At 37.6% G+C, this 26,306-nt stretch overlaps 1 protein-coding gene across 2 annotated transcripts in view; it reads left to right on the forward strand.

The window, feature by feature from the left end:
• Positions 1-24,367, forward strand: part of LOC142348401 (xylosyltransferase sqv-6-like) — a 108,947-nt gene extending 84,580 nt beyond the window's left edge. Inside the window, exons 14-15 of one of the 2 annotated variants that reach the window (XM_075399741.1) lie at positions 22,951-23,109; positions 23,977-24,367. In XM_075399741.1, the coding sequence (XP_075255856.1) occupies positions 22,951-23,109; positions 23,977-24,213 (396 nt within the window). In that variant the 3' untranslated portion in view covers positions 24,214-24,367. The remainder of the gene's footprint in view (positions 1-22,950; positions 23,110-23,976) is intronic. The other variant, XM_075399742.1, reaches the window with a different exon arrangement.
• The last annotated feature ends 1,939 nt before the right edge of the window (positions 24,368-26,306 follow it).

Below are 26,306 nucleotides of genomic sequence, written 5' to 3' on the forward strand. Positions count from 1 at the left end.
CAAGAACAACTTTTGAGCTCGAAATTTGACAACGTATTAAGTACTTTTTTCTCAGACCACCTAGATCAACAATTAGCCCTCCGGTAGAACCTATTAGGACTATGACACTCCTACTTAGACCCTCAAATCATTTGAACAAGTCCTTGACTATACTGAAAGAGACTTTTTATGAAAACGCCCAAGAACAACTTTTGAGCTCGAAATTTGACAACGTATTAAGTACTTTTTTCTCAGACCACCTAGATCAACAATTAGCCCTCCGGTAGAACCCATTGGGACTATGACACTCCTAAATAGAACCTCAAATCATTTGAACAAGTCCTTGACTATACTGAAAGAGACTTTTTATGAAAACGCCCAAGAACAACTTTTGAGCTCGAAATTTGACAACGTATTAAGTACTTTTTCTCAGACCACCTAGATCAACAATTAGCCCTCCAGTAGAACCTACTAAGACTATGACACTCCTACGTAGACCCTCAAATCATTTGAAGAAGTCTTTGACTATACTGAAAATCACTATGAAAACGCCCAAGAATAACTTTTGAGCTCGAAATTTGACAACGTATTAAGTACTTTTTTCTCAGACCACCTAGATCAACAATTAGCCCTCCAGTAGAACCTATTAGGACTATGACACTCCTACATAGACCCTCAAATCATTTGAACAAGTCCTTGACTATACTGAAAGAGACTTTTTATGAAAACGCCCAAGAACAACTTTTGAGCTCGAAATTTGACAACGTATTAAGTACTTTTTTCTCAGACCACCTAGATCAACAATTAGCCCTCCGGTAGAACCTATTAGGACTATGACACTCCTACTTAGACCCTCAAATCATTTGAACAAGTCCTTGACTATACTGAAAGAGACTTTTTATGAAAACGCCCAAGAACAACTTTTGAGCTCGAAATTTGACAACGTATTAAGTACTTTTTTCTCAGACCACCTAGATCAACAATTAACCCTCCGGTAGAACCTGTTAGGACTATGACACTCCTACATAGACCCTCAAATCATTTGAACAAGTCCTTGACTATACTGAAAGAGACTTTTTATGAAAACGCCCAAGAACAACTTTTGAGCTCGAAATTTGACAACGTATTAAGTACTTTTTTCTCAGACCACCTAGATCAACAATTAGCCCTCCGGTAGAACCTATTAGGACTATGACACTCCTACTTAGACCCTCAAATCATTTGAACAAGTCCTTGACTACTGAAAGAGACTTTTTATGAAAACGCCCAAGAACAACTTTTGAGCTCGAAATTTGACAACGTATTAAGTACTTTTTTCTCAGACCACCTAGATCAACAATTAACCCTCCGGTAGAACCTGTTAGGACTATGACACTCCTACATAGACCCTCAAATCATTTGAACAAGTCCTTGACTATACTGAAAGAGACTTTTTATGAAAACGCCCAAGAACAACTTTTGAGCTCGAAATTTGACAACGTATTAAGTACTTTTTTCTCAGACCACCTAGATCAACAATTAGCCCTCCGGTAGAACCTATTAGGACTATGACACTCCTACTTAGACCCTCAAATCATTTGAACAAGTCCTTGACTACTGAAAGAGACTTTTTATGAAAACGCCCAAGAACAACTTTTGAGCTCGAAATTTGACAACGTATTAAGTACTTTTTTCTCAGACCACCTAGATCAACAATTAGCCTTCCGGTAGAACCCATTGGGACTATGACACTCCTAAATAGACCCTCAAATCATTTGAACAAGTCCTTGACTATACTGAAAGAGACTTTTTATGAAAACGCCCAAGAACAACTTTTGAGCTCGAAATTTGACAACGTATTAAGTACTTTTTCTCAGACCACCTAGATCAACAATTAGCCCTCCAGTAGAACCTACTAAGACTATGACACTCCTACGTAGACCCTCAAATCATTTGAAGAAGTCTTTGACTATACTGAAAATCACTATGAAAACGCCCAAGAATAACTTTTGAGCTCGAAATTTGACAACGTATTAAGTACTTTTTTCTCAGACCACCTAGATCAACAATTAGCCCTCCGGTAGAACCTATTAGGACTATGACACTCCTACATAGACCCTCAAATCATTTGAACAAGTCCTTGACTATACTGAAAGAGACTTTTTATGAAAACGCCCAACAACAACTTTTGAGCTCGAAATTTGACAACGTATTAAGTACTTTTTTCTCAGACCACCTAGATCAACAATTAACCCTCCGGTAGAACCTGTTAGGACTATGACACTCCTACATAGACCCTCAAATCATTTGAACAAGTCCTTGACTATACTGAAAGAGACTTTTTATGAAAACGCCCAAGAACAACTTTTGAGCTCGAAATTTGACAACGTATTAAGTACTTTTTTCTGAGACCACCTAGATCAACAATTAGCCCTCCGGTAGAACCCATTAGGACTATGACACTCCTACTTAGACCCTCAAATCATTTGAACAAGTCCTTGACTATACTGAAAGAGACTTTTTATGAAAACGCCCAAGAACAACTTTTGAGCTCGAAATTTGACAACGTATTAAGTACTTTTTTCTCAGACCACCTAGATCAACATTTAACCCTCCGGTAAAACTTATTAGGACTATGACACTCCTACATAGACCCTCAAATCATTTGAACAAGTCCTTGACTATACTGAAAGAGACTTTTTATGAAAACGCCCAAGAACAACTTTTGAGCTCGAAATTTGACAACGTATTAAGTACTTTTTTCTGAGACCACCTAGATCAACAATTAGCCCTCCGGTAGAACCCATTAGGACTATGACACTCCTACATAGACCCTCAAATCATTTGAACAAGTCCTTGACTATACTGAAAGAGACTTTTTATGAAAACGCCCAAGAACAACTTTTGAGCTCGAAATTTGACAACGTATTAAGTACTTTTTTCTCAGACCACCTAGATCAACAATTAACCCTCCGGTAGAACCTATTAGGACTATGACACTCCTACATAGACCCTCAAATCATTTGAACAAGTCCTTGACTATACTGAAAGAGACTTTTTATGAAAACGCCCAAGAACAACTTTTGAGCTCGAAATTTGACAACGTATTAAGTACTTTTTTCTGAGACCACCTAGATCAACAATTAGCCCTCCGGTAGAACCCATTAGGACTATGACACTCCTACATAGACCCTCAAATCATTTGAACAAGTCCTTGACTATACTGAAAGAGACTTTTTATGAAAACGCCCAAGAACAACTTTTGAGCTCGAAATTTGACAACGTATTAAGTACTTTTTTCTCAGACCACCTAGATCAACAATTAACCCTCCGGTAGAACCTATTAGGACTATGACACTCCTACATAGATCCTCAAATCATTTGAACAAGTCCTTGACTATACTGAAAATCACTATGAAAACGCCCAAGAATAACTTTTGAGCTCGAAATTTGACAGCGTATTAAGTACTTTTTTCTCAGACCACCTAGATCAACAATTAGCCCTCCGGTAGAACGTATTAGGATTATGACACTCCTACATAGACCCTCAAATCATTTGAACAAGTCCTTGACTATATTGAAAGAGACTTTTTATGAAAACGCCCAAGAACAACTTTTGAGCTCGAAATTTGACAACGTATCAAGTACTTTTTCTCAGACCACCTAGATCAACAATTAACCCTCCGGTAGAACCTATTAGGACTATGACACTCCTACATAGACCCTCAAATCATTTGAACAAGTCCTTGACTATATTGAAAGAGACTTTTTATGAAAACGCCCAAGAACAACTTTTGAGCTCGAAATTTGACAACGTATTAAGTACTTTTTTCTGAGACCACCTAGATCAACAATTAGCCCTCCGGTAGAACCCATTAGGACTATGACACTCCTACATAGACCCTCAAATCATTTGAACAAGTCCTTGACTATACTGAAAGAGACTTTTTATGAAAACGCCCAAGAACAACTTTTGAGCTCGAAATTTGACAACGTATTAAGTACTTTTTTCTCAGACCACCTAGATCAACAATTAACCCTCCGGTAAAACTTATTAGGACTATGACACTCCTACATAGACCCTCAAATCATTTGAACAAGTCCTTGACTATACTGAAAGAGACTTTTTATGAAAACGCCCAAGAACAACTTTTGAGCTCGAAATTTGACAACGTATTAAGTACTTTTTTCTGAGACCACCTAGATCAACAATTAGCCCTCCGGTAGAACCCATTAGCACTATGACACTCCTACATAGACCCTCAAATCATTTGAACAAGTCCTTGACTATACTGAAAGAGACTTTTTATGAAAACGCCCAAGAACAACTTTTGAGCTCGAAATTTGACAACGTATTAAGTACTTTTTTCTCAGACCACCTAGATCAACAATTAACCCTCCGGTCGAACCTATTAGGACTATGACACTCCTACATAGGCCCTCAAATCATTTGAACAAGTCCTTGACTATACTGAAAGAGACTTTTTATGAAAACGCCCAAGAACAACTTTTGAGCTCGAAATTTGACAACGTATTAAGTACTTTTTTCTGAGACCACCTAGATCAACAATTAGCCCTCCGGTAGAACCCATTAGGACTATGACACTCCTACATAGACCCTCAAATCATTTGAACAAGTCCTTGACTATACTGAAAGAGACTTTTTATGAAAACGCCCAAGAACAACTTTTGAGCTCGAAATTTGACAACCTATTAAGTACTTTTTTCTCAGACCACCTAGATCAACAATTAACCCTCCGGTAAAACCTATTAGGACTATGACACTCCTACATAGACCCTCAAATCATTTGAACAAGTCCTTGACTATACTGAAAGAGACTTTTTATGAAAACGCCCAAGAACAACTTTTGAGCTCGAAATTTGACAACGTATTAAGTACTTTTTTCTGAGACCACCTAGATCAACAATTAGCCCTCCGGTAGAACCCATTAGCACTATGACTTTCCTACATAGACCCTCAAATCATTTGAACAAGTCCTTGACTATACTGAAAGAGACTTTTTATGAAAACGCCCAAGAACAACTTTTGAGCTCGAAATTTGACAACGTATTAAGTACTTTTTTCTCAGACCACCTAGATCAACAATTAACCCTCCGGTCGAACCTATTAGGACAATGACACTCCAACATAGACCCTCAAATCATTTGAACAAGTCCTTGACTATACTGAAAGAGACTTTTTATGAAAACGCCCAAGAACAACTTTTGAGCTCGAAATTTGACAACGTATTAAGTACTTTTTTCTGAGACCACCTAGATCAACAATTAGCCCTCCGGTAGAACCCATTAGGACTATGACACTCCTACATAGACCCTCAAATCATTTGAACAAGTCCTTGACTATACTGAAAGAGACTTTTTATGAAAACGCCCAAGAACAACTTTTGAGCTCGAAATTTGACAACGTACTAAGTATTTCTATCTCAGACCACCTAGAACAATAATTCCTTCTCATTTCGAACCCATTTGGACTTTCCCACTCCTACTTAGGCCCTCAATTGATTTGAACAAGTCCTTCACTATATTGAAAACAACTTTTTGTTAAACTGTATAAAGATGGTATTTTGAGTGCGAAATCTGACAAAGTGTTAAGTACTTCTATCTCAGACCACCTAGAACAATAATTTCTTCTCATTTAGAACCCATTTGGACTTTCCCACTCCCACTTAGGCCCTCAATTGATTTGAACAAGTCCTTCGCTATATTGAAAAACACTTTTTGTTAAACTGTATAAAGATGGTATTTTGAGTGCGAAATCTGACAACGTGTTAAGTACTTCTATCTCAGACCACCTATAACGATAGTTCCTTCTTATTTAGAACCCATTTGGACTTTCCCACTCCTACTTAGGCCCTCAATTGATTTGAACAAGTCCTTCACTATATTGAAAACAACTTTTCGTTAAACTGTATAAAGATGGTATTTTGAGTGCGAAATCTGACAACGTGTTAAGTACTTCTATCTCAGACCACCTATAACGATAGTTCCTTCTCATTTAGAACCCATTTGGACTTTTCCACTCCTACTTAGGCCCTCAATTGATTTGAACAAGTCCTTCACTATATTGAAAAACACTTTTTGTTAAACTGTATAAAGCTGGTATTTTGAGAGCGAAATCTGACAACGTGTTAAGTACTTCTAACTCAGACAACCTAGAACGATAATTCCTTCTCATTTAGAACCCATTTGGACTTTCCCACTCCTACTTAGGCCCTCAATTGATTTGAACAAGTCCTTCACTATATTGAAAAACACTTTGTTAAACTGTATAAAGATGGTATTTTGAGAGCGAAATCTGACAACGTGTTAAGTACTTCTATCTCAGACCACCTAGAACGATAGTTGCTTCTCATTTGGAACCCATTTGGACTTTCCCACTCCTACTTAGGCCCTCAATTGATTTGACCAAGTCCTTCACTATATTGAAAAACACTTTATGTTAAACTGTATAAAGATGGTATTTTGAGTGCGAAATCTGACAACGTGTTAAGTACTTCTATCTCAGACCACCTAGAACAATAATTCCTTCTCATTTAGAACCCATTTGGACTTTCCCACTCCTACTTAGGCCCTCAATTGATTTGAACAAGTCCTTCACTATATTGAAAAACACTTTGTTAAACTGTATAAAGATGGTATTTTGAGAGCGAAATCTGACAACGTGTTAAGTACTTCTATCTCAGACCACCTATAACAATAATTCCTTCTCATTTAGAACCCATTTGGACTTTCCCACTCCTACTTAGGCCCTCAATTGATTTGAACAAGTCCTTCACTATATTGAAAAACACTTTGTTAAACTGTATAAAGATGGTATTTTGAGAGCGAAATCTGACAACGTGTTAAGTACTTCTATCTCAGACCAATTATAACGATAGTTCCTTCTCATTTAGAACCCATTTGGACTTTCCCACTCCTACTTAGGCCCTCAATTGATTTGAACAAGTCCTTCACTATATTGAAAACAACTTTTTGTTAAACTGTATAAAGATGGTATTTTGAGTGCGAAATCTGACAAAGTGTTAAGTACTTCTATCTCAGACCACCTAGAACAATATTTGTTTCTCATTTAGAACCCATTTGGACTTTCCCACTCCTACTTAGGCCCTCAATTGATTTGAACAAGTCCTTCGCTATATTGAAAAACACTTTGTTAAACTGTATAAAGATGGTATTTTGAAGGCGAAATCTGACAACGTGTTAAGTACTTCTATCTCAGACCACCTAGAACGATAGTTCCTTCTCATTTAGAACCCATTTGGACTTTCCCACTCCTACTTAGGCCCTCAATTGATTTGAACAAGTCCTTCACTATATTGAAAAACACTTTTTGTTAAACTGTAAAAAGATGGTATTTTGAGAGCGAAATCTGACAACGTGATTAGTACTTCTATCTCAGACCACCTAGAACAAAAGTGCCTTCTCATTTAGAACCCATTTGGACTTTCCCACTCCTACTTAGGCCCTCAATTGATTTGAACAAGTCCTTCACTATATTGAAAACAACTTTTTGTTAAACTGTATAAAGATGGTATTTTGAGAGCGAAATCTGACAACGTGTTAAGTACTTCTATCTCAGACCACCTATAACGATAATTCCTTCTCATTTAGAACCCATTTGGACTTTCCCACTCCTACTTAGGCCCTCAATTGATTTGAACAAGTCCTTCACTATATTGAAAAACACTTTGTTAAACTGTATAAAGATGGTATTTTGAGAGCGAAATCTGACAACGTGTTAAGTACTTCTATCTCAGACCACCTATAACGATAGTTCCTTCTCATTTAGAACCCATTTGGACTTTCCCACTCCTACTTAGGCCCTCAATTGATTTGAACAAGTCCTTCACTATATTGAAAACAACTTTTTGTTAAACTGTATAAAGATGGTATTTTGAGTGCGAAATCTGACAAAGTGTTAAGTACTTCTATCTCAGACCACCTAGAACAATATTTGTTTCTCATTTAGAACCCATTTGGACTTTCCCACTCCTACTTAGGCCCTCAATTGATTTGAACAAGTCCTTCGCTATATTGAAAAACACTTTGTTAAACTGTATAAAGATGGTATTTTGAAGGCGAAATCTGACAACGTGTTAAGTACTTCTATCTCAGACCACCTAGAACGATAGTTCCTTCTCATTTAGAACCCATTTGGACTTTCCCACTCCTACTTAGGCCCTCAATTGATTTGAACAAGTCCTTCACTATATTGAAAAACACTTTTTGTTAAACTGTAAAAAGATGGTATTTTGAGAGCGAAATCTGACAACGTGATTAGTACTTCTATTACAGACCACCTAGAACAAAAGTGCCTTCTCATTTAGAACCCATTTGGACTTTCCCACTCCTACTTAGGCCCTCAATTGATTTGAACAAGTCCTTCACTATATTGAAAACAACTTTTTGTTAAACTGTATAAAGATGGTATTTTGAGAGCGAAATCTGACAACGTGTTAAGTACTTCTATCTCAGACCACCTAGAACGATAGTTCCTTCCCATTTAGAACCCATTTGGACTTTTCCACTCCTACTTAGGCCCTCAATTGATTTGAACAAGTCCTTCACTATATTGAAAACAACTTTTTGTTAAACTGTATAAAGATGGTATTTTGAGTGCGAAATCTGACAACATGTTAAGTACTTCTATCTCAGACCACCTAGAACGATAATCCCTTCTCATTTAGAACCCATTGGGACTTTCGCACTCCTACTTAGGCCCTCAATTGATTTGAACAAGTCCTTCGCTATATTGAAAAACACTTTGTTAAACTGTATAAAGATGGTATTTTGAAGGCGAAATCTGACAACGTGTTAAGTACTTCTATCTCAGACCACCTAGAACGATAGTTCCTTCTCATTTAGAACCCATTTGGACTTTCCCACTCCTACTTAGGCCCTCAATTGATTTGAACAAGTCCTTCACTATATTGAAAAACACTTTTTGTTAAACTGTAAAAAGATGGTATTTTGAGAGCGAAATCTGAAAACGTGATTAGTACTTCTATCTCAGACCACCTAGAACGAAAGTTCCTTCTCATTTAGAACCCATTTGGACTTTCCCACTCCTACTTAGGCCCTCAATTGATTTGAACAAGTCCTTCACTATATTGAAAACAATTTTTTGTTAAACTGTATAAAGATGGTATTTTGAGAGCGAAATCTGACAACGTGTTAAGTACTTCTATCTCAGACCACCTAGAACGATAGTTCCTTCTCATTTAGAACCCATTTGGACTTTCCCACTCCTACTTAGGCCCTCAATTGATTTGAACAAGTCCTTCACTATATTGAAAACAACTTTTTGTTAAACTGTATAAAGATGGTATTTTGAGTGCGAAATCTGACAACGTGTTAAGTACTTCTACCTCAGACCACCTAGAACGATAGTTCCTTCTCATTTAGAACCCATTTGGACTTTCCCACTCCTACTTAGGCCCTCAATTGATTTGAACAAGTCCTTCACTATATTGAAAACAAGTTTTTGTTAAACTGTATAAAGATGGTATTTTGAGTGCGAAATCTGACAACGTGTTAAGTACTTCTATCTCAGACCACCTAGAACGATAATTCCTTCTCATTTAGAACCCATTTGGACTTTCCCACTCCTACTTAGGCCCTCAATTGATTTGAACAAGTCCTTCACTATATTGAAAAACACTTTTTATTAAACTGTATAAAGATGGTATTTTGAGTGCGAAATCTGACAACGTGTTAAGTACTTCTATCTCAGACCACCTAGAACGATAGTTTGTTCTCATTTAGAACCCATTTGGACTTTCCCACTCCTACTTAGGCCCTCAATTGATTTGAACAAGTCCTTCACTATATTGAAAACAAGTTTTTGTTAAACTGTATAAAGATGGTATTTTGAGTGCGAAATCTGACAACGTGTTAAGTACTTCTATCTCAGACCACCTAGAACGATAGTTCATTCTCACTTAGAACCCATTTGGACTTTCCCACTCCTACTTAGGCCCTCAATTGATATGAACAAGTCCTTCACTATATTGAAAACAACTTTTCGTTAAACTGTATAAAGATGGTATTTTGAGTGCGAAATCTGACAACGTGTTAAGTACTTCTATCTCAGACCACCTAGAACGATAATCCCTTCTCATTTAGAACCCATTTGGACTTTCCCACTCCTACTTAGGCCCTCAATTGATTTGAACAAGTCCTTCACTATATTGAAAAACACTTTTTGTTAAACTGTATAAAGCTGGTATTTTGAGAGCGAAATCTGACAACGTGTTAAGTACTTCTAACTCAGACCACCTAGAACGATAGTTCCTTCTCATTTAGAACCCATTTGGACTTTTCCACTCCTACTCAGGCCCTCAATTGATTTGAACAAGTCCTTCACTATATTGAAAAACACTTTTTGTTAAACTGTATAAAGATGGTATTTTGAGAGCGAAATCTGACAACGTGTTAAGTACTTCTATCTCAGACCACCTAGAACGATAGTTCCTTCTCATTTAGAACCCATTTGGACTTTCCCACTCCTACTTAGGCCCTCAATTGATTTGAACAAGTCCTTCACTATATTGAAAACAACTTTTTGTTAAACTGTATAAAGATGGTATTTTGAGTGCGAAATCTGACAACGTGTGAAGTACTTCTATCTCAGACCACCTAGAACAATAATTCCTTCTCATTTAGAACCCATTTGGACTTTCCCACTCCTACTTAGGCCCTCAATTGATTTGAAAAAGTCCTTCACTATATTGAAAAACACTTTTTGTTAAACTGTAAAAAGATGGTATTTTGAGAGCGAAATCTGACAACGTGATAAGTACTTCTATCTCAGACCACCTAGAACAAAAGTTCCTTCTCATTTAGAACCCATTTGGACTTTCCCACTCCTACTTAGGCCCTCAATTGATTTGAACAAGTCCTTCACTATATTGAAAACAACTTTTTGTTAAACTGTATAAAGATGGTATTTTGAGAGCGAAATCTGACAACGTGTTAAGTACTTCTATCTCAGACCACCTATAACGATAGTTCCTTCTCATTTAGAACCCATTTGGACTTTCCCACTCCTACTTAGGCCCTCAATTGATTTGAACAAGTCCTTCACTATATTGAAAACAACTTTATGTTAAACTGTATAAAGATGGTATTTTGAGTGCGAAATCTGACAACGTGTGAAGTACTTCTATCTCAGACCACCTAGAACAGAAGTTCCTTCTCATTTAGAACCCATTTGGACTTTCCCACTCCTACTTAGGCCCTCAATTGATTTGAACAAGTCCTTCACTATATTGAAAACAACTTTTTGTTAAACTGTATAAAGATGGTATTTTGAGAGCGAAATCTGACAACGTGTTAAGTACTTCTATCTCAGACCACCTAGAACGATAGTTCCTTCTTATTTAGAACCCATTTGGACTTTCCCACTCCTACTTAGGCCCTCAATTGATTTGAACAAGTCCTTCACTATATTGAAAACAACTTTTTGTTAAACTGTATAAAGATGGTATTTTGAGTGCGAAATCTGACAACGTGTGAAGTACTTCTATCTCAGACCACCTAGAACAATAATTCATTCTCATTTAGAACCCATTTGGACTTTCCCACTCCTACTTAGGCCCTCAATTGATTTGAACAAGTCCTTCACTATATTGAAAAACACTTTTTGTTAAACTGTAAAAAGATGGTATTTTGAGAGTGAAATCGGACAACGTGATTAGTACTTCTATCTCAGACCACCTAGAACGAAAGTTCCTTCTCATTTAGAACCCATTTGGACTTTCCCACTCCTACTTAGGCCCTCAATTGATTTGAACAAGTCCTTCACTATATTGAAAACAACTTTTTGTTAAACTGTATAAAGATGGTATTTTGAGAGCGAAATCTGACAACGTGTTAAATACTTCTTTCTCAGACCACCTAGAACGATAGTTCCTTTTCATTTAGAACCCATTTGGACTTTCCCACTCCTATTTAGGCCCTCAATTGATTTGAACAAGTCCTTCACTATATTGAAAACAACTTTTTGTTAAACTGTATAAAGATGGTATTTTGAGTGCGAAATCTGACAACGTGTTAAGTACTTCTATCTCAGACCACCTAGAACGATAGTTCCTTCTCATTTAGAACCCATTTGGACTTTCCCACTCCTACTCAGGCCCCCAATTGATTTGAACAAGTCCTTCACTATATTGAAAAACACTTTTTGTTAAACTGTATAAAGATGGTATTTTGAGAGCGAAATCTGACAACGTATTAAGTACTTCTATCTCAGACCACCTAGAACGATAGTTCCTTCTCATTTAGAACCCATTTGCACTTTCCCACTCCTACTTAGGCCCTCAATTGATTTGAACATGTCCTTCACTATATTGAAAACAAGTTTTTGTTAAACTGTATAAAGATGGTATTTTGAGTGCGAAATCTGACAACGTGTTAAGTACTTCTATCTCAGACCACCTAGAACGATAGTTCCTTCTCACTTAGAACCCATTTGGACTTTCCCACTCCTACTTAGGCCCTCAATTGATATGAACAAGTCCTTCACTATATTGAAAACAACTTTTCGTTAAACTGTATAAAGATGGTATTTTGAGTGCGAAATCTGACAACGTGTTAAGTACTTCTATCTCAGACCACCTAGAACGATAATCCCTTCTCATTTAGAACCCATTTGGACTTTCCCACTCCTACTTAGGCCCTCAATTGATTTGAACAAGTCCTTCACTATATTGAAAAACACTTTGTTAAACTGTATAAAGCTGGTATTTTGAGAGCGAAATCTGACAACGTGTTAAGTACTTCTAACTCAGACCACCTAGAACGATAGTTCCTTCTCATTTAGAACCCATTTGGACTTCCCACGCCTACTCAGGCCCTCAATTGATTTGAACAAGTCCTTCACTATATTGAAAAACACTTTTTGTTAAACTGTATAAAGATGGTATTTTGAGAGCGAAATCTGACAACGTGTTAAGTACTTCTATCTCAGACCACCTAGAACGATAGTTCCTTCTCATTTAGAACCCATTTGGACTTTCCCACGCCTACTTAGGCCCTCAATTGATTTGAACAAGTCCTTCACTATATTGAAAACAAGTTTTTGTTAAACTGTATAAAGATGGTATTTTGAGTGCGAAATCTGACAACGTGTTAAGTACTTCTATCTCAGACCACCTAGAACGATAATTCCTTCTCATTTAGAACCCATTTGGACTTTCCCACTCCTACTTAGGCCCTCAATTGATTTGAACAAGTCCTTCACTATATTGAAAAACACTTTTTATTAAACTGTATAAAGATGGTATTTTGAGAGCGAAATCTGACAACGTGTTAAGTACTTCTATCTCAGACCACCTAGAACAATAGTTCCTTCTCACTTAGAACCCATTTGGACTTTCCCACTCCTACTTAGGCCCTCAATTGATATGAACAAGTCCTGCACTATATTGAAAACAACTTTTCGTTAAACTGTATAAAGATGGTATTTTGAGTGCGAAATCTGACAACGTGTTAAGTACTTCTATCTCAGACCACCTAGAACGATAATCCCTTCTCATTTAGAACCCATTTGGACTTTCCCACTCCTACTTAGGCCCTCAATTGATTTGAACAAGTCCTTCACTATATTGAAAAACACTTTTTGTTAAACTGTATAAAGCTGGTACTTTGAGTGCGAAATCTGACAACGTGTTAAGTACTTCTATCTCAGACCACCTAGAACGATAATCCCTTCTCATTTAGAACCCATTTGGACTTTCCCTCTCCTACTTAGGCCCTCAATTGATTTGAACAAGTCCTTCACTATATTGAAAAACACTTTTTGTTAAACTGTATAAAGATGGTATTTTGAGTGCGAAATCTGACAACGTGTTAAGTACTTCTATCTCAGACCACCTAGAACGATAATTCCTTCTCATTTAGAACCCATTTGGACTTTCACACTCCTACTTAGGCCTTCAATTGATTTGAACAAGTCCTTCACTATATTGAAAAACACTTTTTGTTAAACTGTACAAAGATGGTATTTTGAGTGCGAAATCTGACAACGTGTTAAGTACTTCTATCTCAGACCAGCTAGATCAACAATTAGCCCTCTATCAGAACCTAATAGGACTATGACACTCCTACGTAGACCCTCAGATCATTTGAACAAGTCCTTGACTATACTGAAAGAGACTTTTTATGAAAACGCACAAGAATAATTTTTGAGCTCGAAATTTGACAACGTATTAAGAACTTTTTTCTCAGACCAGTTAGAGCAACAATTAGTCCTTTTTCAGAGCCTACTAGGACTAAGACACTCCTAGGTAGAATATCAAAACGTTGAACAAGACCTAAGCTGTAAAAACCGAAGCTGTGCGGTGCACAGCAAACCAGACCAAAAAAAAGGGAAGCAAACAAAAAAAGCGCAAAATTGAAAATCCAAGAAGAGCGCAAAGCTTCAACGAACCTTCTTGCTTTGCAAGAACACATTCCCACGATGTGGGAACACGGACCGAAAAAACCGGTCCGAAAACCGCAGCTCTGCGATGCAGAGCAAACCAGACCGAAAGAAAGCAACAGCTAGCCAAGCTAGCTAGCAAAGAAGCGGGAAGAACTCACCTGCAGGAGACGACAGCAGACAGAAGAGAAGCCAAAACAAACTCTGAAAACACATTTTGTTAGTATACATAAAAGAACATCAAAGACAACACACGAGACGCACGGCCACCCCCACCAAGCGACCGCTCCCCCCCCGGCGCCGAACCCCCCCCCCCCCAAACGACCCCCCCCCCCCAAAAAAACACCAACCGACCAACGCCAAATTTTGGCATGAGTTCTGGAACATTGCCATGGAACTCAGAGAGCATGGAAATACATTTTGCAATGGATACGAGAATAAGTTACGATGAAGTTACGTCACGAACGGAGGTCAGAAACGTCAAAAAAGACCCAAATTACGGTCGACTCGCGGGCTGATTTCATTACTTTTTGAAAACAACACTGTGTGATATGTATACCATTGAAACCGTCTTGAACTAAGCTGTTCATATCACTAAACAAAATGAAAAAGTTCCCTCTATACACAGAGTTATTAGCAAAAATCGACCGAGTCCGATCGAAAATAGGGACGTTTCCCATGCTCGTACTCAAATTTACAACTTCTGGTGAATATTTTTTCAGGTTTCATTATATCAAAAGAAAGCACGCATAACGAGCTCTCTGATTATGCAACTCAATGGGAAAAAAAATTCGTGTAGGCAGAGTTATTAACGATCGAGCCGTTGGTGCCAAATGCACCAAAAAAGGACTTGGATGATCCAAAATGCCCAACACCTTCATCAACGATTATGATTAAAACAACCAAACATATATGGGGAGAATCCCCATTATCAGGGGAGTCTAAACAACCAATTCTCGGACAGTTTAATGACGATATTCAGAGGTCACCAGATGATCAGACCTGGCAGTCATCCTCTTCTGGGGTTCAAAATGGGGTCAAGTTTACAGGGTAATTTCTCGAAAACGACCGAACAAAAACAAACGCCGTTAGAACAGTTATTAGCACTGCTTGAGATACGCATCATATTAAAAAATGAGCCCAATCCGTGCATTCTTCAAGGAGTTATAGAAAAAATAAGGTACCGTACCAAATGACCCTAGAAGAGAGATACGCCACTTTCAGAGCTAAAATTGACCTTCTGAACTACGGAAAACGCACTATAAAACATATATGAGGAGAATCCTCACTATCAGGGGAGTCTAAAGAACCAATTCGCGGGGCTAAATTCGTCATCTTTGTTGGTCTAACATGTACATACCTGAAATGTACCCGGACACGAATAGGTAAAAATGGAGGTATGTGTCCTGGCCAATTTCTCGAAAACGGCTGAAAGGAACAAAACGCCATTTACAGGGATTCAAGTACGGCTCACGCTGAGTTCAAATCAACAAACAGATCAAAAATCGGTTCACTCTACGAGGAGATATTCCAACATAAAGGTACCGTACCAAATGACTAAATAGGACAAGTACGGCGCAGGTTTCGCTAAAATTGACCACCTGGACTACGTAAAACTACATACAAAATATATATGGGGAGACTCTCCACTAACTGGGGATTCTAAATCACTAACACTTGTTGGGTAAATCGCGTGTTTTGTTGTACCGAAATTTGGGTCACCCAGAATAGCCCGAAAATTCGAACTATTTCAAATTTGAACATTAATAACTTTTTGATTAGGCCGATTTGGGAAACGAACCAAACACTGCAAGCAAGAGGGGTTCAGTGCTAACAAAATGCGAATACTATATTTTCGTTAAACTGTATAAAGATGGTATTTTGAGTGCGAAATCTGACAACGTGTTAAGTACTTCTATCTCAGACCACCTAGAACGATAATCCCTTCTCATTTAGAACCCATTTGGACTTTCCCACTCCTACTTAGGCCCTCAATTGATTTGAACAAGTCCTTCACTATATTGAAAAACACTTTTTGTTAAACTGTATAAAGCTGGTACTTTGAGTGCGAAATCTGACAACGTGTTAAGTACTTCTATCTCAGACCACCTAGAACGATAATCCCTTCTCATTTAGAACCCATTTGGACTTTCCCTCTCCTACTTAGGCCCTCAATTGATTTGAACAAGTCCTTCACTATATTGAAAAACACTTTTTGTTAAACTGTATAAAGATGGTATTTTGAGTGCGAAATCTGACAACGTGTTAAGTACTTCTATTCTCAGACCACCTAGAACGATAATTCCTTCTCATTTAGAACCCATTTGGACTTTCACACTCCTACATAGGCCTTCAAATGATTTGAACAAGTCCTTCACTATATTGAAAAACACTTTTTGTTAAACTGTACAAAGATGGTATTTTGAGTGCGAAATCTGACAACGTGTTAAGTACTTCTATCTCAGACCAGCTAGATCAACAATTAGCCCTCTATCAGAACCTAATAGGACTATGACACTCCTACGTAGACCCTCAGATCATTTGAACAAGTCCTTGACTATACTGAAAGAGACTTTATGAAACGCACAAGAATAATTTTTGAGCTCGAAATTTGACAACGTATTAAGAACTTTTTTCTCAGACCAGTTAGAGCAACAATTAGTCCTTTTTCATAGCCTACTAGGACTAAGACACTCCTAGGTAGAATATCAAAAACGTTGAACAAGACCTAAGCTGTAAAAACCGAAGCTGTGCGGTGCACAGCAAACCAGACCAAAAAAAAAACGGAAGCAAACAAAAAAAGCGCAAAATTGAAAATCCAAGAAGAGCGCAAAGCTTCAGCGAACCTTCTTGCTTTGCAAGAACACATTCCCACGATGTGGGAACACGGACCGAAAAAACCGTTCCGAAAACCGCAGCTCTGCGATGCAGAGCAAACCAGACCGAAAGAAAGCAACAGCTAGCCAAGCTAGCTAGCAAAGAAGCGCGAAGAACTCACCTGCAGGAGACGACAGCAGACAGAAGAGAAGCCAAAACAAACTCTGAAAACACATTTTGTTAGTATACATAAAAGAACATCAAAGACAACACACGAGACGCACGGCCACCCCCACCAAGCGACCGCTCCCCCCCCCCCCCGGCCGCCGAACCCCCCCCCCCCCCCCCCAAACGACCCCCCCCAAAAAAACACCAACCGACCAACGCCAAATTTTGGCATGAGTTCTGGAACATTGCCATGGAACTCAGAGAGCATGGAAATACATTTTGCAATGGATACGAGAATAAGTTACGATGAAGTTACGTCACGAACGGACGTCAGAAACGTCCAAAAAGACCCAAATTACGGTCGACTCGCGGGCTGATTTCATTACTTTTGAAAACAACACTGTGTGATATGTATACCATTGAAACCGTCTTGAACTAAGCTGTTCATATCACTAAACAAAATGAAAAAGTTCCCTCTATACACAGAGTTATTAGCAAAAATCGACCGAGTCCGATCGAAAATAGGGACGTTTCCCATGCTCGTACTCAAATTTACAACTTCTGGTGAATATTTTTTCAGGTTTCATTATATCAAAAGAAAGCACGCATAACGAGCTCTCTGATTATGCAACTCAATGGGAAAAAAAATTCGTGTAGGCAGAGTTATTAACGATCGAGCCGTTGGTGCCAAATGCACCAAAAAAGGACTTGGATGATCCAAAATGCCCAACACCTTCATCAACGATTATGATTAAAACAACCAAACATATATGGGGAGAATCCCCATTATCAGGGGAGTCTAAACAACCAATTCTCGGACAGTTTAATGACGATATTCAGAGGTCACCAGATGATCAGACCTGGCAGTCATCCTCTTCTGGGGTTCAAAATGGGGTCAAGTTTACAGGGTAATTTCTCGAAAACGACCGAACAAAAACAAACGCCGTTAGAACAGTTATTAGCACTGCTTGAGATACGCATCATATTAAAAAATGAGCCCAATCCGTGCATTCTTCAAGGAGTTATAGAAAAAATAAGGTACCGTACCAAATGACCCTAGAAGAGAGATACGCCACTTTCAGAGCTAAAATTGACCTTCTGAACTACGGAAAACGCACTATAAAACATATATGAGGAGAATCCTCACTATCAGGGGAGTCTAGAGAACCAATTCGCGGGGCTAAATTCGTCATTTTTGTTGGTCTAACATGTACATACCTGAAATGTACCCGGACACGAATAGGTAAAAATGGAGGTATGTGTCCTGGCCAATTTCTCGAAAACGGCTGAAAGGAACAAAACGCCATTTACAGGGATTCAAGTACGGCTCACGCTGAGTTCAAATCAACAAACAGATCAAAAATCGGTTCACTCTACGAGGAGATATTCCAACATAAAGGTACCGTACCAAATGACTAAATAGGACAAGTACGGCGCAGGTTTCGCTAAAATTGACCACCTGGACTACGTAAAACTACATACAAAATATATATGGGGAGACTCCCCACTAACTGGGGATTCTAAATCACTAACACTTGTTGGGTAAATCGCGTGTTTTGTTGTACCGAAATTTGGGTCACCCAGAATAGCCCGAAAATTCGAACTATTTCAAATTTGAACATTAATAACTTTTTGATTAGGCCGATTTGGGAAACGAACCAAACACTGCAAGCAAGAGGGGTTCAGTGCTAACAAAATGCGAATACTCCGGTTTAATTTGGTTTAGTACTTTAGGAGGTATTAAGAAAATACTGTTCTGTACCCCATTTTTTGGGCTAAAATCGAAGCCCAAGATCTCCGGAACCGACGTAAAACAACGTGAAACAGCGTTCCCGGCGTATTTGGGGGTGTAATTCTGGTCCACTTCCACATTCTAGGTCACGGCAAACCTTCATGGTGAGGTAGGAAAAAATTTCCCACCTCACCATGAAGTTTATGGTGTTTTGTGTGTTTTGACATAAAACAACATCAACAGAAATTTGATGAAATCGTGAAAAAAGTAAAATTGTTGAATTAAGCTCATCAATTAATACAAGTAGCTCCAAAGACCTAAATGGTGCCTAGAAAGCACAAATTGCACGCCGAAAAACCTGTTCTTTGCGCAAAACAGCACTAATCGATTAAAATTTGAGAATTGTTAAGTTTTCCAGCTTTCACTGTTAAATTACCCTTTCACAAAAACTTTTTAGGAAGGCGACCAATAATTTCATCAAAGACGGGCTTAAAAGGAAGAGAATGCGCTCTAAATTACCCATTTTGGTTAATATTTGACAGAGAAACAAGAAAAAAGGCCAAAAACGGAGTGCCTTTTTTATGCGACGAAACAAACTTCGTTCCTCTGCATTTGCAGACTCTGCCGGAACATCCACCGTAAATATTTCAATTCACCCGGGCATTAATCTGTTCTTAGGCCTGGAATGATAAAAACCAATTAGGAGAAACTTTTAACTGCGAAACAGCTGCTTTAAATAGCGTGTCCTAATGATTTTCACACAAAAAAATTTGATAAATTGTCATTTCAGGAAAAAACTGTTGTAGTTCTCCATTACCAATAGCTATTATGAATCTTTCAAGAAGCTAATGAAAGAAAATTGATGAAACAAACAATAGCAAACGAAAGAGGCGTCAAAAAACTAAAAACAATCATTTACAATTGAAAAAACAGTCGGAACTTTTTTTAAGATTTTACTTAATTTTTCTAGTTCTTAAAGTGCAGCATAGTTCGAGTGCTGCGTTCTTTCAACAATTGAAGTTTTGAAGTTGCATGACGTTGATAGACATTATGAGGACTGGGAAGAAATGAAAATTTGATGATTGAGTTCACTTGCAATACAAAAGTTTTCCTTCGGGTTATTATGGATGAAAGAAGATTACTTGAAATCTTATTAGTTTTAAAATTTAAAAAACGACAAAATGAGTTCTTACATGTTACGATTGTTACGATATCTGCAGTGTTGATATTATTTCACTTGTGTGCTTCATAAAGAGCGAAAGTCTATTGAAAAAGTATCAAAAACTATCCTTGATAAACTTTACCCTCACTTATTTACAACATTTAAAAATCAAAAAATTTTCAATGTGTTATAAATTTTCCCCATTTTTCGAGCCCTTATTCCCATTTCAATATTGTTTTGGCTTCAGCAGAAGTCCCATTTGGCTACAGAATGAGTTTAGAAGGGATTAAAAGGTTTGAGACATATTCACATTTAGGATTTTCGGCAGTTACCTATTTTATCGGCGATATACGATGTTATCGCAACACAAAACGCATGATTGACTATTTTGCAGACACAATGTGATTTATCACTCTCAACTGACTGCTGACAATTGTTTTTTGTAGTACTTGCTACCTAATAAGGACTCAAAACGATGGGACAATAGTAAAATTTTTTAACAGAACAAAAAGTCGAATAAAAAATTATTTATCATAAGCTGGAACGCACTAGATGCCTTTGTTTGACTTTTTGAGTATTTACCACTTCCATCACCTTTGGTAAGAACAGATTGAACTATTTAAACGATCATTGAACTGTTTTCATGAAAACAAGTATTTGAAACACGTTATCGACGCTAAAATCTTTATAAAAAATAGTTTTTATTTCAAGTTTGGCTGTCAATAATTTTTTTACCGGCATGAATGAAGAAAGCAGCGAGCAGGGCAAACATGAACTGTTTGGTGCTATCAAAATGCGACTATGCCGAAGAGATTTGGTTCAGTACTTCAGGAGCATTTAACAGATCCCTAAGTATACCCCATTTTTTCAGCTATTTTTAGAGCCCAAAAATGCCGAAAAAATTCTTGACGTGGTTAAAAGGTACCTCTTGCGTGTTTTTGGGAGTAAACTCAGTCCATCTTTGCGTTCCCAATTGAGACAAATCTTCATGGTAAGATGGGAAAAAATTTCCCGCCTCGCCATGAAGGTTATGGTGTTTCATCAGTTTTGATACAAAACAACATACACCGAAATTTGACAAAACAATAAAAATAGAAAATTGTTGAAATACCAACAACCATTGATATAGTCAAATTAAGAGACTTGAGTATTGCCTGGAAAACACAAATTGCACGCAAAAAATTTGTTCGATTACAAAAGGCACACCTCAGCCAATAGAATCTGAGATCGGACACTGTTCTCAGGATTGAATCTTGAATAACCGTTCAATAACAAAAATTCAAGACAAAAAAATTACATTGCATGCAGTAACAATTTAAGCGCCAACAATTGCGCTGCTGATAAACCAGTTAGATGCCAAAACTATATAGAAGTCCAAAAAAGATAAAACCTCGATTTACTTTTTTTTAAAGCGATCAAATGCATTTATTGTTGCTCATTTGAAGATTCTTCTTAAATCAGTCTTGTAAATAGTTTAAACTATCTTATTGTAGATCTGCAAGACGGCTCTTGCTGTTGTGAAGGCCCAAAAGTAACTGACTTTTCATATGAGCCAAAATTTGAATAAAAAATTTTCTTCTGAAACCAGAACAGATTTAATTGAAACGAACGCAAACCAAACACTTTAATTTTTCTTTTCTTTCCTATAAACTGTGGGCCTGTTTTTAGGTATTTATTCACCAGCTACTGTGGATATTTGGAATTGAATTTTTTTCTGGTTGATTAATGACATGAACTGCAGAAGATATCATTAGACTTCCAAAGTTTTGCACGGCCTCACAAGGGGCGTAACAGGTTTTTGCTATTTCAAACTAATTCAAGGTAAAATTATTGAACGTTATGTGTACCGGCAGAGCAAATTAATGTCTGAAAAAACACTTTGGAAAAATTACAAAACTTGGTACGGCCTTATACGGCACCGTACTAAGTTTTTTAATTTTTCATAGATGTGAAAAGTGCCAAAAATTATTGAAAAAAATGACTTGTATGAGATAATCGTTTTTTTAAAAACCAATTTTAGGAAGGTAGACTTTAGAAATTGGCAATTACATCAACTGGATACGGTGCCGTAGAAAACTTATTACGGCCTTATACGGTGCCGTACAAAGTTTTGTAAGTTTTCTACGGCACCGTATAAGTCTTAGTAAGTTTTCAAAGTTTCGTCTAAGGTGGTCAACCTGGGGCTTCACGGAAATTTCGTACGGAAATTTGGTTTTTAAATCTAAGAACATATCATGAACTGCATGCATGCTAACACAGCACAATTTGGCAGGTCATCATTGGGCTTGAAAGCCTAGTCAAGCGATGCCTTGAAGCAGTCTAATATCTGTTTTTTTTTGTTTAAAGTTTGAACGAACGAACAAAGCTTGAAAGCACTTATTGTAAACGTGTGTCTTTTTTCATGCACAATTACTTTACCGTTTTCTTCTAGAACATTCTTTCTGGTCGACAGTCATTCGAGAACAATTCGCGCGACGTTATGTTTTCTTTTGCAGGTCGACGGTGGCTATTTTCCGGCAGTTTGACGGGTATGTTTTAATTATAGCAGCATTAACTATAAATAGACACCGAGAATTTTTTTTTTTGGGGGGGGGGATACGTTATGTGACTGTGTATATTTGAGCAGGAAAAAATTTGTTTTTTTTTTAAATGATTCATGTTCTGTTTCAGCAATTCTTCTTCTCAGTTTATTTGTCTCAAATGAGTTCAGAAGAGGACCCCCCTACCTACGAACAGCAACACAGGGCATGGAAGAACAGTGTGATGATGAAACAGGAATTTCAAATACAGTTCAATGCGAACTGTTCCAAACAGGAATGGCTATTCGAAGTAAGGATAAAAATTTTGATTTTTACCAACATGAAAGAAACTCCCTTTTCAAGTTTACCTACATAACTCACCAACGAATGCTTGATCGTGAGAACTTCTGGCTTTTTATTGAGAACTGCTGAGCAAATTTGTTTATTTGACCCCAACTGTACTGTAATGAAAGATTTTTTATGCAAAGTGAAACAAAGAATGATTGTTTAAGAACAAGAGTGCTTTTCTACTGTTTACACGATGACGAGCTAGTGTTGTAAATACAGTGCGCGAAGTACAAGTTACGTGACTCTGCTTGAAGTCACTGAGAACTTTGGCGTTTATTGGGAACCGCTTAGTGGTTAGACATGTGAAGCCAGAATTTCAAAGCCACTTCTGCAGAGTCGCGTAACTTTGATTCAAACACGCAAATTGTTGGTTTGAAATGACGGAAATTCATGGAAGTCAACTTCTGGCTATGTATATAGGAACTTCTGGCACTGCAGATTTTCAGCATTCTAAAATGTGCTCTTGTTTTAATCAACCTTACAAACATATAGTTGTAATGTTTTAGCGAGAATTGTTACGAAGAACTATCGGTAACAAGAGACCATTACAAGATCCAGCTCCAATTTTCTCGATCATTTTTGTCCAAGCTTTTCATTATTTTCCAGAGGTTTTTCGGATCTATTCGGTTTCCTTCCCCCCACCAGCTTAGTGAGCATAAATTTTTTATGACCCCCAGGCGAACGTGCTATTTTCTTACATAGCAACGTGCTATATAACAACATATAACTTGTAACTGGGGGTCATAAAAAACACTGCGGGGCCGAAACAGAATAGATCCGGATTTTCTATCTCGCGTCTCTTTCTAGCCATATCTTGTCTTTTTTTCAGGTATTCGACCCAGCTGACAAAATGGTTCTGAAAGTGCAATTCATGGTATTCGGAGACAAAGCGAGACGCAACTCAGTTGAGAGCCACTTTGCACTGGACGACTTCTGTGTCATATCTCATCTACCAGAACACAGACACCTCTTGCCTCGTTTGGTCAATTGTGAACAGAAGGAGTGGAGTCTCTTTTACCCTGACCCAAAAAGTGCCTTCATGCAAGATCGACACGTAATGTTATAGAAGCTACAGAAAAATATAATATAAGCTAAATTGACGTGTTTAAGTGCTATGTGAAGTTAATCGTCGACCTTTATGAAATTTTAACTCAAGACTAAATGTTCACAAGTTTATTCTTTGCTCAGAAATTTTGTCGGTGAGGCATTCTGGGGTTTTCTAGGAACATTTTCAGAGGAAAAAGATTTGAAAATTGACTTCCCCAGGATGCGATCCAAGACGGGTATGGGCCAGACGGTCTTGGGTCATGGTCAGGGATTCCGGTGCGAACGAACTCCTAGTATATGCAAAATTTCGGCCCATACCTGTTTTGGGTCGAGCATATCATCCGGGGTTATGTTGCTTAGAATCGAAAATTTAATTTTAGGAGAAATTTGTCGAAAATAGTTTTAATTAGTGATATTCCTGTAAAAGATTGTCGACACGTTAAATAAATTTTCAGTTTTTATTTCAGAACATGAATTAGAATTGAGTGAAAATTTCGGTGATACTTTATTTCAAGATGTCAAAAATTGTGCTGCCATCATTAATCACTCTTAGGAGTGATTACAAAATCTAAACAAATTGCTTTCCTCGTCCTTTATCAGCCCAAAATTGAAATATAGTTTTTATTGGTTCAATCGATGTGAAATCTAAAAGGTTCGGGTTCTGATTTGAGGAAAGCATGTTTTTTGTCAGTTTTGGCTCAAAACATTTTGTGATCTTTTCAACAATTTCCCCCTTCCATACCTAGAGGAAAACACCCCTTATGGGCTCTACTTTAGCACAATATTACTTGGTCTACAAGTGCGGACCGCTAATACTCTTCTCTGATGGTCAATAAATCGCTTGTTGAAATTTTATTCAAGAATAGCCCTCTTTTTTTGGGGGGGGGGGGATTTGTTGAAAAGATCTCAATTTGTATCTTTCTCTCTATTCCTGTCTACTCTTCTGGACTCTATTGAATTGAGCACACTTGTTTCCAATTGCAAGCATCATCATAACTACTCTATTTTTGTAAATATTGTAAATAGTCATTTATTTGTACTTTATTTTTGTATTTATCTTCGATTAGTGATTTCCCTACTTATTAATTGACTGATTTTCTGCGAAATTGCTTTTCAAAACATTTTTTGCAAAAGAACAAAAATTTTTTTGATTGAGCAGTGATTAATTGCAATAGTCTGTAGCAATTGTCCTAGTCTTGTGATTTTCGAGTGACGCTTTTGACTTTTCGGCCTTCAAAATGGGATAAAAAGTTTAAGTCGCGAGGAGCTCTTTTGAGCTTTATTAGTTTTTAAGTACACAACTCGCCAGCTGAGGAAAAACTCGCTAGCCACCCTCCACCCCTGAATCGCCTCACTTGCTACCCCAATTCGCCCACGCCCCTCGATCCGTCTTTTAAGAGCAATTCGCTGGATATTAGTTGGTTATGTTGCGATCAATTTGATGTTTCTCTTATAAGTACAAAATCAGCAAAAAAGCTTTCACTATTAATGAAAAGACTATATAAGTTTAGCATCACTGCAAATGGTTTTTACGTTTTCTTGAACGAAGTTCATAGCAAGTATTGTAGACGCGTTAGTCTTTATTATGCAAATTTGTTTGCTTGACTGTTCTGCGCTTTTCTTCTAGAACATTCTGACTTCTCAAGTGACTTTTTTACGGTTTCGTTCATTTTTGAGTGATCTCTATTCTTTTCACTCCGAAGTAAAGCTTGATGCTAATATAAAATCGGTTTCAGCATAGCAAAAAGAAGGGCCTGATAGCCAAGTGGGCAGTGCTTCTGGTTGGGGATTGGAAGTTCCATGGTTTGAATCCCGTCGTGGTTAACTATTTTTGCACCCATGAAGAAATTGATCTCGGCTACAGCCCCTGAATTAATTTGCCTCGCCTGTCGTTCAAGAGCAATTCTTCCGATATTAGTTTGTTTTTTTTTTAAATGGAACCTTTCAGGTTAATGAAAGCGCGTTGTGCAGTGTTCTAAATAGTGTTTGAATAAAATTGGTATTGGACGTGTAAGGTCATTAAATTACTAAAATAGATTTAGGCTCAGGACTGATGGCAAAAACCCATAAGCCTTGACACTAATGAGCGGAATCAAAAATTCAAAGTTGAGT

This window comes from Convolutriloba macropyga, chromosome 10 (assembly GCF_964194025.1).
Source record: "Convolutriloba macropyga chromosome 10, txConMacr16.3, whole genome shotgun sequence".
Lineage (NCBI taxonomy): Eukaryota > Metazoa > Xenacoelomorpha > Acoela > Convolutidae > Convolutriloba > Convolutriloba macropyga.